This window comes from Propithecus coquereli, unplaced genomic scaffold, assembly GCF_000956105.1.
Source record: "Propithecus coquereli isolate 6110/MARCELLA unplaced genomic scaffold, Pcoq_1.0 Scaffold77, whole genome shotgun sequence".
NCBI classification, from domain to species: Eukaryota; Metazoa; Chordata; class Mammalia; order Primates; family Indriidae; genus Propithecus; species Propithecus coquereli.
Window position 1 is genome coordinate 6,362,144 of NW_012153840.1, and position 16,955 is coordinate 6,379,098.

The 16,955-nt window shown below is 53.9% G+C and overlaps 1 protein-coding gene across 3 annotated transcripts in view; it reads left to right on the forward strand.

Annotated features, from left to right (window-relative positions):
• Window positions 1–16,955, forward strand: part of CTNNBIP1 (catenin, beta interacting protein 1) — a 51,818-nt gene that overhangs the window by 12,994 nt on the left and 21,869 nt on the right. Inside the window, exons 2-4 of one of the 3 annotated variants that reach the window (XM_012662570.1) lie at window positions 10,668–10,752; window positions 15,689–15,809; window positions 16,466–16,556. In XM_012662570.1, coding sequence (XP_012518024.1) covers window positions 15,714–15,809; window positions 16,466–16,556 — 187 coding nt within the window. In that variant the 5' untranslated portion in view covers window positions 10,668–10,752; window positions 15,689–15,713. Of the gene's footprint in view, window positions 1–10,667; window positions 10,753–14,367; window positions 14,406–14,949; window positions 15,006–15,688; window positions 15,810–16,465; window positions 16,557–16,955 lie in introns of those variants that run through there. The other 2 variants (XM_012662569.1, XM_012662571.1) reach the window with 2 other exon arrangements.

The window sequence follows — 16,955 nt, forward strand, 5'->3', positions numbered from 1 at the left end:
CTATCCAGGAGAATACAAGAGGTGCTGTATCACCATTGTTTCTTAAAGCTGAATAGTACTCCATGGTATACATATACCACATTTTATTAATCCATGTTATATTGTTCTTTTAGCTCTTCTATGGCTTTGGAATTTTTCTTTCTTTCTTTTTTTATTTTATTTACTGAAACCAGGTCATTTGTCCTCCAGAGTCTGGATTTTGCTGATTACATCCCTGTGGTGGAGTTCGATATAAATTCCTCTGTTCCCTGCACTTCCTGTAATCTGGGTGTTAGGACTAGAGGTTCAATCTGACTGGATTTGGTGTTTTGGCAAGAACACTTCCTGGGTGGCGTTGCATACTTCTATAGGAAAGGACATAAGGTTTACTTTTTGTGACGTTAGCCGCAATTCTCATTGTCACGGTCTGGAGGATTTTCTTTCTTCATTTTTGACCACCTCCAACCCGGCCATCAAGCTACATACCTCCTCAGACCTCTGGCTTTGGAATTTTTCAAAATAAAAAGGTGGGCAGGAAAAAACCCTCAGCTTCCTTCCATCTGGAGTTTATTTCGGTTTCAGGTCCCTTGTCTTAGCCTGGCTCTGCTGGGTTATTGTCCCCGCTTTCTGGTCTCTTCCCCCTTTTGCAGGTGTACTATCATCCATTTCCCTTTCTCTTAGGGATGTCTTTTTTGGGTGAGTTATTCTTTTCTTGGACTTGGAAGTTTTTTATGATGAAGTATCTTTCTGGCAGACTTAAATGACTTTTCTAGAAGCAGGTAAGAACTAGCATGCTTTCTTCTGTGTGTTGGTGCCTGTATTTTTTTTTTTTTAACATTGCATTTTGTGTGCCAAGTGAATTTGCAAGGAAGTTTAGTTCTCTGGGATTTAAACAAAGTCTTAATCCTCAGAAATATCATCAAACTAATGCGTAATTAACCTCTCTGTCAGTGAACCTTGAAACAAGGTTTTTCCTCTCAGCTGAGAGCTTTTGCAAGAGGTCCAATCCTGCTTGCATTCTGTGGATATGGGCTCGTGAAAACACTCCTGGGTTTTATTTTGTGAAATGTGACTGTCTCGGGTGAGTTGTTGGCCTGGAAAACCAGGAGTCTTTTGGCCAGGGGAGCTCGTGACAGGCCACTTGTGCCAGAAGCTTCTGCCCCCTTTCTGTGGTGTGGTGACTAATGGTTTTGTGGCTTTGGGAATGAGGGATGTCGTTACAAATGGGTGATGGGGTTTGGCTCCTGAACTGGAATACCAGGGTGTGCCGAGCTCTGGGTGTTCGTGCCTGCACCCATTGGGAATGGGGACAGTTTCTTTCCTGGAGCCTTTACACCTGTTCCTAACTGCTCTCCTGAGCTTTTCCGTGGTGGTCTCAGCCTTGAGCAAACCCTCCAGGGGGCCGTGGGTGGACTCTTGCTGTATCAGGTGCTGTGTTCTACCCTCTGCTCGTCTCCTTGAGCAAGTGCATTTTTCCTGCTCTTCCTTCCCTTCAGCTCTGGCCTTCACTGTCTCTGCCTCCAGATTGGAGAAGGCCTTGGGTCCCAGCAGGAGTTTTCATCCTGACACCATTTCCCCCAGCAGGCTAATGGAATAAACGCATGGGAGATTGTGAAGGGGTCTTTGTTTAAAACATTCTTGATTTCGATTATCAGCTTGTTGAACATTTGGGGAGGAAGGAAACTGAGTCCTCAGCAGCCTCTCAGGGCAGGTTTCCTCCTTCCTTGGATTATGTTTTGTTCTAAGGAGCGGGAAGGTGCTGCCTGTGTGTTGAGCGAAGGAAGGCAGTTACCCAAACAAACAGTGGGGCTCAGGGGAGCGTGGGGTCATGAGTCCCTGCAGTCTGTAGCACAGATGGGCATGTTTGTGAGGTAAACAGACACACCTATATTTTTATGCAAATTAGCACATCCCTGCATGCTGAGAGCCCATTGGAAACAGGCAGTGGCCTTAAAACTCATTTTCTGAAGAGTTTGAAAGGAGTTTCACCCAAGAAGCTGCTCCTTGGCCTGAATGTGCTGGGTCTGGAGATGGCCAGTGACAAAGGGGCCACCTGGAGTTAGGGCACAACTGGGGGACTGGAGCCCCTGTGCTGCAGGCGACCAGATTGACTTAATAACCCAGTCCTCCCGCCAGGAAGCTGGAGGCTTTCCCAGCGCTGGGGTTCTGAGGGGCTGCAGTGAACTCAGTTCAGGAAGCTTGTTTATTTGAACCAATTATAGGAGACTAATGAGGGGAAGCAGTGCAGGAGTGTAGGGCAAAGGGAGAGGGGCTGGGAGGGGGGCGCGGGGGCTGTCGAGCAGGCCTGCCCCTCCTGGGTGTCTGGGGTGACACGCCCAGGCACCGCTGACGGTGAGGCTTGTGCCTAGGAGCGTGGAGTGGCCCAAACTTGTCAATATGGTTCTGGGCAAAGGGACTTTATGCAGCTTGTGTAGAAGTTTGAACGACCTCCTTGTGATAAACAAATATCACTGTGCCAGTTTTTTCATTGCTTCCTCTTTAAAATACTTTTACAGTCCCAATTTAATTAAAATTTTAAATTGTAACCCTGCAAGAGTTGACATAGCTGTTAGCAGCAGGGTTAATGGAGCTTGCATGGGTTGAAATTTCCATTCTGGCCTCGCTCTCTGGAGGTGCCCCAAGCTCGGCAGAACCTCTGGGCCAGGCTCCTTCCCTGGGACTATCTGGCTGGAAATGGTTCCTTCAGCCCAAAGTTGCCTTCGCCTCTAGTCTCTAAGAAGACTGACCCGGAAGACAAATTGAGGTTTCCCTTTAGGGGCTCCGTCAGCTCGCTGGGGCCTATCTGGTACCCGGGAGAGAAAAAGGGTCCTTCTGCCCCCAGCTCGCATGAGGGATCTTTTGCTGCCCTTGCTCAGGAAGCTTCCTGCCAGGTGCACAGCTCCTGGGGAAGGTCGGTCAGGCCTGGGAGTCCTCACCCCCGGGGGCGAGGGGGCGCTTGCACCCACTGGAGAGCTGAGGATTCCAGCCCTTGCATTGGCTTATAAATAGACAAGGGCTCTGGATTCTGCATTACCAACCCCTCCAGAACCTGCCAGAGGCTGAAGGTCATGAGTCAGACTGAATTAGAGGAAGATCCGTAGCTGGGCTTTGTAGACGTGCTGGTTCCTGACTTCAGGTCTCCGGCTCTGACTTGGCCAGGTTTCAGGGCTCGGCTGTTCCCTGGGAAGAAAAAAGAATCTCCTTTTAAATTAAGCCAAAAGATGCCTTTCTTTCCTTCTCTCCTTATTCCCCTACCGTGCGGAGATAAAGCCTCTACCCACATGTCCCCTTGGTCAGCACTGTGGAGCCGAAGGACAGGGCCCAGGATCCGAGTGCTCTGCAGTCAAGGAGGCTTCCTCCGGCTCCACGTCCCTTCCTGTTTGCGCCGTTCTCCGCGGAGCCGCAGAGGCTGTCGGAGCAGCCTGCCAGGTGCTGTTGCCTGGCTGTAAAAAGATGGGTTTCTCTCAATTCAGGGCTACAGGAGACAGCGAGTTCTGGGTGACTTTTCCTACCAGTTGGGCCAGAAAAACAAGGTTACCTATTTTAAACCAGGGATCTAAACAGGTGCCTTATGCCAATCCAGTTTTGTGAACATTGTCTACACATACAGGCTCCTCCGATTCCTTGATGTCTAAGGATCATCTGAGGTGATGCCATTCAAGGCTGAGGGGCCTCCTTCATGGTTTCCAAGTGAAGCTAACCCCAGCTCCTCAAATCTGTTCATTCACTTAACCACTCGTGAAGCCCCAGATGCGGCTGGCACTTTATTAAAAGGATTTGTTCTGTAAAATCCGGATTCCGTCAAAAGGCTCCACTCCAGGATCCAGAAGACCACGTGTGGTCCAAGACTGCAGGTTCCCCACCCCCTATAAGCTTTTCCTTGGTCGCAATATATTGGGGACCCAGAAAAAAATGCATCAGCTTCCTCTACTCCTGTGAGTTATGTGAGGATGACATCTAATGAGAGATGTGGGCCCATTTTAATATGTCTCTGAGAATAAGGCTGCCTGGGGCCTGTAAGGGCCTCCAGCCGCCCTGTGGTCTGCCCTGAGAGCTCCCAGTCCGGTGGTGGCAGCAGGTACTCAGACATCCAGCGCAGTGGTGTGAAAAGGAGGAAGTGCAGGCAGGTGTGCAAACACAGGCCTCAGGCAGCCGGAGAAGGTGTCCACTGAGCAGAGGACAGTCAGTAGGGCTTGGTCTCATGAATCAGGGAGGGAAGGACCGTGCAGGCGGAAGGAATGGCAGATGGAAAGGCCCAGAGGTATTGAAGGAGGCCGGTGCCATTGGCAACTCCGAGGTGACCACCCAGCGGGGCTTCTCCCCCTCAGCACTGTGGATACACAGGCTGGATAGTTCTCGGTGGTAGGCACTGATTCCTAGCCCCACCCCCAGTAGCATCCTCCTCATGACGATCAGAAATGTCTCCAGACACGGCCAGACACTGCCTGATGCCTGCTGGGGGGCGGGGGGGCAGTCATCCCCTTTGAGAGCCACCCTGTGGAGGGAACATGACGGTAAGCTAGGGTCTGACCACCTGTCTCTGCATGTGGCAGAACGAAAGGAGCCCTTTCTTCTCGCTTCCTGTCCAGTGCATAGGTCCTGGAGAAGCCGTCTCCAGGCAGGTTTGTGCTTATGCAGGAGCCCTTTGGTCTGTGTGACACACCTGCTGGTGGCCTGCAGGGCTTGCTCTGAGCAGGAAGCCACCTCACAGGAAGGAGGATGCACGACCCCCCAGGGCCTTTGGGGGCTTCCAGATGCCTCCATCCCAGCCTGGCTCTGTGTCGGGGCCTTTCCCGCAGCAGTCAGGCCAGCCGGACACAGCGGTCACACTCTGATCATCGTGGGGCTGTTTTGAATCAGGTCAGAGGATTTGACTTAAATGCTTCCAGAACCTTCACTGAAGTACCTTCATCAGGGTGCTCCGCACCTGGAACAGAGTGAGCATCGTTGCTGTGAAGGGGCAGCTCTGAGGTCAGAGTGTGAGGAGGGCAAACTGTCGAGAGTTCGGGAATCACTCCCAGGCCAGCAGCCCTGTTGCCAGAAGGGCCCGCCTGCATTTGGGCTTCCCCGCTGCTCCCCGGACCTGGCGGCAGGAGCAGGGGCAGGCCGGGTGGGACGCAGCCCAGCTCTACCGACGGAGAGGCCTTCGGGGAGCAACTGCAGGCCTCTCCCTGTGGCCTTTTATTACCGTTTCTAAGTGGCTTTTTAATGTTTTCCCAACTTTTAATTTAGATTTCAAACATACGGAAAAGGTGAAATAGTAAAGCAAATACCTGTATGCCCCTTCCCTGCGTTCACCAGTGTTAACACTTTGCCGTACTTGCTCAAGAGCTGTCTCTGCGCACGCTCGTGTGCGCACGCACGCTTTTATCTGGGCTATTTGGGAGCACGTTGCGAGCATTGAGACGCTTCATCCTTAAGTACTTCAGTCTGTATCTCTTAAGAACTGGGATATTTTCCGCCATAACCACGTATGATCATCACACTCTACACATGCTAACATTGATGCAAAACTCTCATCTCACAAATTCTCGCTGTTAGATTTTCCCCAACTGCCCAGTAATGGCCTTTATGGCGTCTCCCTCCTCCAGCCTGGATCCCGCCAAGGACTGTGGTTGTGCTGCCTTATTTTCTTTTTAGCTCAATTTACTAATTAATTTTTATTGCTGTATAATAGTTGTAAGCCTCATTTTATGATTGATCTCCAGTTGGCAGCAGGTTGGACTCTGGCTTTTTTTTTTTCCTGTAAGGCGGATTTTTATTTTAATTTTGGTTAAAATGGATAATGCTTCTATCAGCTTCTGAGCCAGAAGGGGCTGGTAGGGTGGAGGGAAAGCATGGCTTCAGATCCAGGCTCTTCCACGTGCGAGCTCCATGGCCTCGGGCAGGTTACTTACCTTCTCCGAGCCTCAGCTGTGTCATCTATAAAATGGGCATAACTCCTACCTTGCAGGCTTGTGAGGACTAAAATTAAACGAGACAACATACTGAACGTGACTGACTCTATGCCTGGCCCTCGGAAAAATGCCGCAGCAACAACAATAATTATCATTGTTGTTCTGCGATGCCGCCTGGCTTCATGGAGCAGGAAGGAGCTTTGGATCAGGTTTGAATTTGGGTTGGCGACCTCAGGACAAATTCCTTGTCCCAAGGTCATCCCCTAAAAATGGTGCTGCGTCCTGCAAACTCCCTGACTCACCAGAGCCATCGTTGGGAGACCTGTTTTGCTCGCGCCCGCTGGTGGAGCGCCGTTCGAGAATGTGGAGCTTGGCTCTGGATCGAGGAGGCAGCAGTGTGGAATCTGTTAATTAAGGTGGTTGCTCCTGAGGCCCAAGAGCCTGGGAGGTTGTTGTGGTTTAATTACCGAGAGTGGAGCATGTGGAAATTCTCTCTGGCACTCCCATTTCTGATGTCGCGGAGGACCGGAGGTGCTGCCTGGGACCAGACGCTAGTGGGAGCTGCATGTCAGGCCTCCACTGGCTTGGAGCGACTTTTTACCCATCTGCGTGTATACTGGAGAGCAACAGGGTGGGTGGTTAAGAGCCCGGACAACCTGGGTTCGAATCCTGCTCCGGTATGGACCAGCTGGGTGACCGCAGGTGAGTCACGTCACCTCTTGGCACCACAGTGTGCTCATTCGTAAAGCCTCAGGAGGATGTTTGTTGAAAGACTGACTGATTCACTTACCTGAGAGCCGAGAACAGCGCATGGCAAATAGCAGCTCTTTCTTTGAAGCAGTGTTCTCAACCGGGGCTGATTTTTGTCCCCCAGGGGACATGTGACAATGTCAGAAGACATTTTTGATTGTCACAACTGGAGGGAAGGTGGCGCTAGCACCCCGTGGGTGGAGGCCAGGGGTCCTGGTAAACATCCACAGCGTGCAGGGCAGCCCCCCGCTGAGGATCATACGGGCAGCACGCAGGCGGGGAAGTGAAGTCCCCCCACGGCTCCTCCTGGTAGCTCCTCTGAGCCACGTGGGGCCAAAGGGCGGGCGGGGAGAGGGAGAGGGGGCAGAAGAAGTGGGGGTTCTGCCAGCCTTCGAATTCTCACTGTTTATTTTTACTCCTCTCCCCTCTCCTATAACAAAAATTATTTACTTACATCTCATTCTGTCATTCATAACAGTAACTAGCATTTACTGAGTGCTTTCTGTATACCAAGGCACCGTGCCAAGTGCTTTCTTCATGAGTTATCCAATTTTCACAGCCTGCCCTTGAGCTAAGTACCAGTATCACCCCCATCCTACAGATGAGGGGACCAAGGCTTAGAGATGGGAAGGGCTCTAAACTGCCTAAAATCCAACTCCTGATCGTCCCCCAAACTGCTCCGCTCCACTTGTGTCTTCCCTGTCTCAGTGGATAGGAACCCCGACCTTCATCCCTAAAACCTAGGAGCCACCACCGTCGCCCCCTCTGACACCCGCAGTGGGCTCCCTGGCATTCCTGCTGTTGGCCAGCACCTCGTGTCCCCTGGCCACCTCGCACCCCTCACACCTCTGCCACTGCCGCCTTCACCCAGGACTCCGGCAGATTTGCCTGGATTCCTGCCACAGCCTCTGCTCTTACCCTGCGGCCCCTGCTGTCCGCTCAGCAATCAGGTGGCCCTGCCGGACCCCAGGTCTGACCAGCCTCTGCTCCCAGCCTCGCAGTGGCTGCCCTTCTGACGCAGGCCAGTGCGGGCTCCCACGGAGGCCTGGCCGGCCCTGAGGATCAGCTTCCTGCTCTCTCTCCCGCTTTGGTCCACCCCTGGGGTGTCGTCCCCAGCCACCCTTGCAGCCCCCACAGGGCCTCTGTCCCACTCTGCTCCCAAGCCCACTGTCCCCACCCCCCAGTCTTTGCACAGAAGGCCCACCCCGGTCACCCCACACTCCTGTTCCTCTTAGCACGGTTTTACCACAGTGCCATCTCCTTCCTCCATGCAACATTATTTACCCATCACTTGTTTACCCATTGCTTATTTCTGGTTTGTTGTGTGCTCATCCCCTCCCTGGGTGTATGTGTGATGCACATGGGGATTTTGGCTGCTTTCAAGGATGTATCTCAGTACATGTAGGTGCTCGATAAACTTGTTGATGGAATGAATGAACAGTGTCCCCACGGCCCCACGGCTGGCAGACAGCAGGGCCAGGAATGTGTAGGAAATGCCAGGCTCCGGGTCCCTTCCCCGTGTGTTGCCTGCATGGGACACTTTGTCCTCATTTCACAGAACTCCTCCCTGTGTTTATTTGGCTGTGTGCATGTTGGTTTACATACTACTTTGTGTTTTTCCTTTTTGACTTGGTGTTGCTCCGTGCCACATCTCCACGGCACAGCATGAGTGTGGAGGACAGAAGAGAGGCCGTTCCCAACTCATTTGCCTGAGGCCTGACTCGCAGGAGCTCTGTGTTCCCTCCCCGTCCTCCACACTGCGGTGCCTTCCTCTTCCTCAGGGTTCCTCGGGCAACTGACTCTGAACCAGTGACCAGAGACTCTTGGCTCGAACACCTTGTTCTGGATGTTATGGGCTGGAGAGAAGCTTTGGGTGTGTGGGTCCAGGGGCTCTGGGCAGACTGTCTTCCTTTGAGTTCCTGATTTCTGGTTGCAAGCAAGGGCTGCCCTCACTCCCTCGGGGGCATTAAGGGAGATTAGGGCCTGCACCTCCTTTTTCCTCCCCGGAGCCCCCTGGGTCTGTAGTTATGCCCCAAGGGCTGCCCTGTAACCTCAAACTCCTGGTCTCAAGGGATCCTCCTGCCTCAGCCTCCCTAGTAGTTGGGACTACAGGCACACACCACCACGCCCTGCTCAGTAAATCCTTCTTGAATCCATGTAGTTTCTGCTTAAGGTTTGGGAACCCTTGACAGTTTGAGAGGCACCTTGACCTCCTTTTTCTCATTCTGGACCAGTTGTACAATTTGCACAACCCAGTGCAGGGCCTCTTGTCAAAAAATTATTAGGAATTTCAAGACAATGACAGCAGAGCAGTAAACCAAGTGTGGGGTCCTGTGTGGCTGCCCAGGCCTCATGCCCGTGAAGCCCTAATCTCGTCTCCACTGTGGGCAGACGGGATGGGGTCATGATCGCCGGTTTACAGATGGTGAGGTGATGTGCACAGCGGGGCAGTGACCGGCCTCTGGGTGCACAGCTGATCAGCTGCAGAGCAGAACTGAAAACAGACTTCAGCTCCTGGAGGGCGATGTCATCTTACGCTGGTTCTGGGGCCCCAGGCACTTTGAGCCTCAGTTTCCTTTTCGGTAAACTGGGAACATTGACCTGAGTATAAGATGACAAATAGAACAAGTTGGCTGTGCCTCCCTGGGCAGGCCCTGTCCTCTTGATCCCTTCCCTTAAAGCTGCGATACAAAGATCCGTCCACTCCTGAAAAGTCTGAGCGCTGTAGACAGGAGCAATAATTGGCCATGGTAGTTGACGAAATTAAAGCCTTTCAGAAGTGGGAGAAGGCCCTTTTCATCTCTTTTTGAAGGAATGTGGGGACTTGGGTGGGAAGTTCCCCAGGGTTCCTTGGTATTTCGGTGCTTTGATATCTAGCAGAATGAAAAAGCAATTAATTGCTATAAATGGCCTCTTCCCGTAGGGTTAGTCTGATGGTGGAGGAGGTGGCAGTGCAGTGGGGGTGATGGCTCCTCTATCCCAGGGCCATCCGCTGGTTGAAGGGACACGTACGAGACTCGGAGGTTTAGAGCAATGTCTGACTTCAGGGGAGGCTTTTGAAATCCCTCTTTCTCTGGAAAGCATGTTTTCCTCAGCCCCTTGGGTCAGCAAACAGCTTTCTTTGCAGAAGTCATTGAAGATTGTGGGTTTCCGAGCTGTCCTTGGTCCTGCGCCTCCCTCAGAACCAGTTTCTGAGAGTGCTGTCCTCAGAACTCTCCTCATTGCAGGGCTGAGAGCTGGAGCCCAATTATATGCCAGGTGCTCTAGGGGACACAGAGGCCCGTGGTCTGTGCACTCCAGCCGAGGAGGTGGCCCAGGCGGACAGGGCTCCTGCTCAGTGAGCCCGTACTTGTGGCCCAAAGATGAGATCGTGTGTGGGAAGCACAAGAAGAGAAGACGGTGTTCTCTGATTCCTGGCAGAGCCATGGTGGGGGCAAGTAGACATGTGGCCAGGCTTATAGGTCTGTGAGTAAGGCATGACTGTGCCTTATGTGTGCGTGTGACATAAGTCTGTGTTAGTAGTGTTCACACATATGACTGCAGATGTTCGCCAAGCACACAAACGTAAACGCACTGAGTGCAGCCGAGGCGGAGTGCCAAGCTACCTGTGCCTTGCTTGTCGTGTTAGATTTGGTGGGCGAGACGTCATCTTGTGCAGGTTTGGAACTTGCCCATCAGCCGTCCCAGAGTGATTCATTCTGGTCACGACGTCCCTGAGCACAGGCTCTCAATTAGACTTGGTGACTTACTCAAGGGGAGGAGGCGTGTGGTGTCGAGTGGTCTGACCTGCTTCTGCCGGAAACGACAGGCCAGCAGAGCTGCCGTCAGCACCTCATCCAGAGGTGTTGGTGCAGGTTCCCTGGGCCTGCCAGACACACAGGTATTTCTGGACCGCGGCAGAGCCCAGCTCCGTGAGCTTCCCGCCAGCAGTTGCGCCTCCCTCGGCCGGGGCGTGTGCTCCGGCTCTGACTCTGCAGCGGCTGGGTCCCCACCCCCTCCACCCCCGGCTCCTCCCATGACCTGTGTTCTGTGTTTCCACAGGGCGGCACCTTCCTATTTCTCCCCGGCCACAGCCCTCCCCTCTCAGTTGAGCACCTGTTTGCCTGAAGTTAATTTCCAGAAGCAGGTAAGGACTCAAGGGAAGAGTGTCTGTAATGTGGTCGTAGCATAGTGCTGGGGGGGGTGAGGGATGGTCTTGAACACAACGCTCAAGGGCAAACCATGAAGTTAACTCATCTCGTTACCTTTCACCATTGACCCTAATAATGCTCATTTCTTCAGCTATGCGGGTTCCTACGGCGAATGTTGTGGTACTGCTGATTTTTTAGGCTAAGACATGTGTAGACTCCGAATTAATATTTTATGTAAACTCTATGAATCACACGATTCTATGGCATTTTTGTGGAATGCAAACATTGTGAAAATGTAAATTTATATTTTTAAATGGAAGCATTTAAAATCTATCACAGTGTGTTTAAAAATAGACAGAACAAAAGACAAGTGCTGCGACCCAGGGCTGGAGGTGGCTTGTCTACCTAAAGGGCCCAGCCTGAGCTTATTTGATATTTTCCTAGCAGGTGCAAGACCACCTTGGGTATAAGTGGATATTCTAACTTAAATGAATGTGTGTGTTCAAACATTAGCTTCAAGTTTATAAATAAAATGAGTGCAGGTGCTTGTGTTTGTCTTCAGGGCCACTTGTGCCTGTCAAAGGGAGGCCAGCTTTCCCAGCTCTTTATCAGAATGGGTTGTGTTTCCCAGACAGAGACCCTCCCGGCCTCCCGGCCTCTGACTGGCACATGTAATACTCAGCAGTCTCGGTCTCGGGTCCCTCCTGCACTACCTCCTAATTCTTCCACAGTGAGGCTAGCTCCTGAAAGCTGGAGGTCACGTGGTGGTCGAGATTAGGTCTGGGCAGAGGCTGGGCAGGAGTGCAGCACCTGAGGGCGCCTTTTACAGATGCCCTCGGGTGTCTCCCAGAGGACGGGTGTGGCCTTTGAAGCCAGGGCCAGTTTTACTTTGGATGCTTCACAGTGGTCGGGAACCACTTCCTCACTGTCCTTTCCTGGCCAGTTACGCTTCCTTCAACAGAGAGGCAGGCTCGGGACCAACAGCAGAGAGTGTGTGTGTGTATGTGTGCGTGTGTGTGTACACACGCACGCACACATACACACTAGTGTGGCAGGAGTGCGTCTCCGTATCTGGAGTGAACTAATGTACTTCAGTGTCTCTTCATTGTATTTGCCCCAGTCAGATGTCATTTTCTGGAATGGTACCCACTTTTCATGTAACATGTGTTTGTCTACTGCATAATATATAGCCACAGACCTGTTCCCTCACTATTCATTTGGCTACTTTATAGTTGCCTGTTGTTTCTTTCCATTTTCCCTTTTTTGGCTCATCTCTAACTTGGGCAGCTCACACTGAGAAATTTTCTTAGGGTTTGACGTAGAAGAGCTGCCTCTTTTAAGCAATGGGATGTTTACGGGAATAACCAAGAGACCGTAACAGAGAAGCATCATCACTTTTGGTTCTTACGTCCAAGAACAGGATGAATAATTAGCGTGTCTAAATTTGCTGCAGTTTGAGCGTATGTAATTTAAACATTTTAATGGAGACCAGTTCTTGATCCCTGCAGGGGAAAATAAGAATTCTCAAGTGAAGTTAATCTGATGCTTGTCAGAAGAGTGATGAAAATTTAATAGCACCTTTGCTTGTATAGGCAACAGACCCAAACATACGTTAATGAAATTGTAGCACAGCAGCGACTGAAACGTCTGTGTTGTTTGGGTTGATTATGATTTATCCTCTTCAATTACTAATTTTGTTCACATTGACACCCTACTGCAGGTTGGGACAGAATCAGGTGAACCAGGCGTGATGTTTCTTATCTGCTTGGGTTGGAGTGTGAAGGGCGGGAACGTGCGCCCCTGGCCACGTTCTGCCCTCGATCCAGCCCTGGGCGTTCCCACTCTGTCAGGCAGCAGGGCGGAATCGGCTCTGGCTGGAGCTCCAAGGATACTAGATGAGCAGGACTTTTTGAGATGACAAGTCAAGAGTTCTCCCAGAAGGAAGAAGAGTCAGCTTCAGAAATGGTCTCTGCCAGGGGGCATGTGTTGAAGTGGGAGTAGCCTGGCTCCTGAGACCCTCGCAGGCACCGTGACACCCCAGGCCCTTAGCTGGGCAGTTGTAAGCCCCCGTAAGCACAGCGTGAGGTGTCCTGAGGACAGTGAGGCTGCAACAGCAAAGATGATGGGGTGGCACCAATCTGTATGGGGTGTGTGGGGTAGGATTGTTGGACAGAATAAAATTCAGTAAAATAGGCCCCATGTAAAATGATTCTGTGCTGCAGAATGGATTCCCCTCCAGTAAGCACCTACTGTGCGCCACTGGGTCCTGGGGATGTGGCGGCAAAAACCAGACACCAGCCCTCTGAATGACTGAATAGACATTGTCCTGGGACCTGGGACTGGAGCGTGGTTTGCAGTGGTAGGATTGGAATCAGGATGGCTGGAGCAGGGATGTTCGAGTCCCACAATGGCCAAACACTCAGCTGCTGGCCCCAGGTGGTCAGGAGCCCTCTGTGAGTGAGCCTGCTGGGGGTGGGCAGGGCACCGACTGCAACTCTGGTGCTTTGTGTGTGGTGACACCTAGTGGCCATCCCGTGCATTCCACTCTGTCTTTCACCGGGATGGAGCAGACTGCAACTAGCCCTTGGGCCTAGGACAGCATTGGAGGATTTTCACTCCTGGAAGCCCTAACTCTCAGCTTGAAGGCTTTATGGGTGGAGCATTTCAGATGTTCTTTGGCGAGCCCAATAGCCCAAGGAATACTACTTTGAAAATCAAAGTCCTTTGGAAAAGCTAAATTTGTTTATGGCAGACTGGGTTAGGTACGTTGGTCTCTTTTAACACGATGGTATTTGGCCCTAAATAGATGTCGATGTTGTAGAGAGGGGGAGGCTTAGACACCATAGACTGTCTGGCTGTTCCATTCAGCCAGCCGGGCTGCTGCCAGGTGCTAGGCTCCATGAGGACAGGAGTGAGCAAAGCAGGTGGGGCCCTGCCCTGCAGCGGGGCAGGGAGAGAGACAGTAAGGAAGTACGCCAGCAGGGCCCTTTCAGAATGTAGGGCCAGTGGGCCGGGGCTGCCGCTCAGTGTTGCTGTTAGGGAAGGCTTCCCTGGGAAGCCATCTTTAAGCCCAGACGAAGAAGCCAGTTTCAGGCCGAGGGGGCACCCAGCGCAAAGGCTGCCAGGGGGAGAGAGCTTCTCGGCATGTTCTAGAAACAGACCTGGGGACCAGGAAGGCAGAGCAAGGGGAGGAAGGAGGAGAGGGGGCCGATCGTGCAGGGCTTTGCAGAGTCCTGGCAAAGACTGTGAAGTGTATTCATGTATTCTCAGGTAGATTTAAGCAGGGAATCATCTGTTCTGTGTTTTTTTGTTTTTTTTTTTAAGATCATTCTGGCTACTATATAGAGAAAAGGACAAGGAAGGCAGTGGGGGATCACAGGGAAGGCCACGTAGTAGCCGGGACCCAGGTGGAGAGGGGGAGACCACACTGTCAGTGCTCAAGCCCAGGGGCAGGGTTCACCCCGTGGGGTGTGTGGAGTGCAGCCCAGTGGAAGGAAGTGAGTGTGGGTCCACGTGAGGAGAAGTGAAACCCAGAAGGGAGCCCCCCCGCCCCCGGTCAGCTGTGCAGGAAGTTAGGGCCGTCCGTGCCCTGGGGTACACCCGCCCGGGGGAGTATGGGGGGAACCTCTCATCGGAGACTGCTCATGAGGTATGTTAGTCCTCCTTCCCAGCCCCTGGCCGCTAACCAGGCCCTTTTCTGAGCCTCAGAGGAGGTGGAACGGGGGCAGCGGCAGAGTGAGGGAGTTGGGGCTCCAGGGTGGAAAGGAAGGCACTGGACAGACATCTGCACCGCGTCAAGCACACAGCTGCTGCGTGAGCCCTGCCGGCCGGGCGTTCAGCCTGTCGCGTGGGCTCGTACGGCCAGGGCCCTGTTAGCTCACGGGACGTGAGCGGTTGATAAGTACCCACAGGAGGAAGGCCGCTGCCCAGGCTGGGCACGTTTCCAAATCCACCCTGCGTGGAGAGCTGCCCTGCCCGGGAGAGCCTGCTGGTCCAGGGCTCACTGGCCCCGGAGGGATGGACGGTGCGAGAAGTGTCCCTGGCCCAGCAGCCCAGTTCCCCGGGTCTCCCAGCGCAGCTCCTTGGCACCAGGGCTGATAAGGCTCCACCCCACCAGCTGCTGCGTTATTTCTGACTCATCCAGGAGTTACCCGTGTGTAACCCAAGCCCCTCTACACCCGGCCTCCTCTCCTCCGGCTCCTCCAGGAGGAAGGAAACTCCGGACTTCTCTCCTGGGGACTTTCAGCAGGTCAGGTCTCTGCTGCCCCTGGACACAGCCGCTGGCCTTCCCAGGTGCCCTCAGGAGCCTCCCTCTGGCCGTGGGGTGGGTTTTTGAGGGTGGCAGCAGCAAGCTTCACAGCCCTGGGCCAGCCTGTCCCCATCGAGGGACTCCTTGGAGCCCAGCCCAGGAGTGGGCCTCCAACTCATCAGGGGCTTTTGCTGCAGGAGCCATCTTGGTGTCTGGGGGCTGGGCATGGATCTCACGGGTTCTCGAGCCAAAGGCTGCCTCCACTCCTGTCACTTTGGCTCCTTGTGGAAGTTGCTTGCTTTGAAAACCTAGACACTTGGGGCTTCATGCACCACACGGCCTGGGCTTGTCGCACGAGGCTTGCTGCATGCAGGTGGCTGGCAGGTAGAGCCGGCTAGCAGGTCTGAGTCAGCTCAGCCTCCCTGGGCCTGACAGCTCCACGCACAGCAGCGGCGGGCGGACCAGCCCCTGCAGTGCCCGCTCTGAAACAGAGCCGCTCGGTCCCCAGGACCAGCAGGGCAAGGGAGGAACCCAGCAACTTGCCAGCTGCTCCATGCACTCAGAAATGAGCCCGCGGTGGAAAGGGGCTCCTAGAGAAGGGTGTGGGTCGCCCCGCAGGTGTCAGCGTCCCAGTAGGTCCCATCTCGACCCCTCCCCACTCGATGCCGCATTTCACCCTGCAGGAGTCCCCAGAGCTGGGCCAGGGGGATGAACCGTGAGGGAGCTCCCGGGAAGAGTCCGGAGGAGATGTACATTCAGCAGAAGGTCCGGGTGCTGCTCATGCTGAGGAAGATGGGATCAAACGTGAGTGTCGAGCAGCAGGCCCCGGGGAGAGCGGAGGGGACTGCAGCCACCCTGAGGCGCCGTGGTCTGAGGAGGGGGCCGTTGGGCCTGTGGCTGGGCTCCGTGGCCACTCGAGGCCCCGAAGGCCCAGAGCCCAGCATGTCCAGTTCTGGGGGCACTGCTGGGCAGTCTTCCCACCGTCATGCCTTGCTGGGGCCGGGTATGGGAGCGTCTGAAGGCCCTGACCTTCCGTTCCTGCCCCTGCTTCCCGACCCCCGAGAGTGTCCTCTTGGCAGGCAACTGGGCAGGCCTGCACAGAGGGGCAGCAGACAGGCTGGTGCGGGGGATTTCTCAAAAAGAGAGGGAGGGCTGTGGAATTGCCCGTCGGCTTTCCACGTGGGGCCTATGTCTTCCACCAGCACTGCACTAGACTAGACTCTGACCTCAGACCCCTTCCGAGTGGCAAGGCCTGTAGGCCCCATGGACCAAGTTTCAGGGGCGGGAGGGAGTGTGCTTATCCTGGAACCGAAAGGGTCAAATCTCAGGAGCAGAGGCCCGGGGAGCACAGGAGGCACCACCCAGGGATCAGGTGGGCCTGGGCGGGTGCCTCTGGGAATGCTGGTGCCTTTCGGAAGCAGGTGTCTGCTGCCCCTCACTGTAGCGCTCTTGCCCTGCAGCTGACGGCCAGTGAGGAGGAGTTTCTGCGCACCTATGCCGGGGTGGTCAACAGCCAACTCAGCCAGCTGCCACCGCACTCCATCGACCAGGGTGAGTCAAGGGCCAAGCAGCAAGCCAGGCCCTTCCCAGGGCCCTGAGTTGCAGTTCCTTCGGAGAGTGTAGCCCCGGCGCTCCTCGCTGGGTGAGCCGTGAGACTCAGGGCAGACCAGGAGGGGCCACAGCTCCCTCCCACCCACGGAGCTGAGCCTGGGAGCCTCCAGGGCTTCCTGCCTGATCCAATCTCCTTCTCCCAGCAGGAGCCAGGGACCCTACAAGACAGATGGTGGGATCCCTTTCTAGCCCTGGAGGAGGCAAGAAGTGGAGGTGTCTGGAGGCCCTTGTAACTTCAGAGGCTCTGCTTGTTGCATTTCCTTAACCTTCAGCCTGACCCCTGCCCACCTAGCACCCTGTCCAGGGAGAGTAAAACTCTTCTGTGTGCTAGGACAGTGC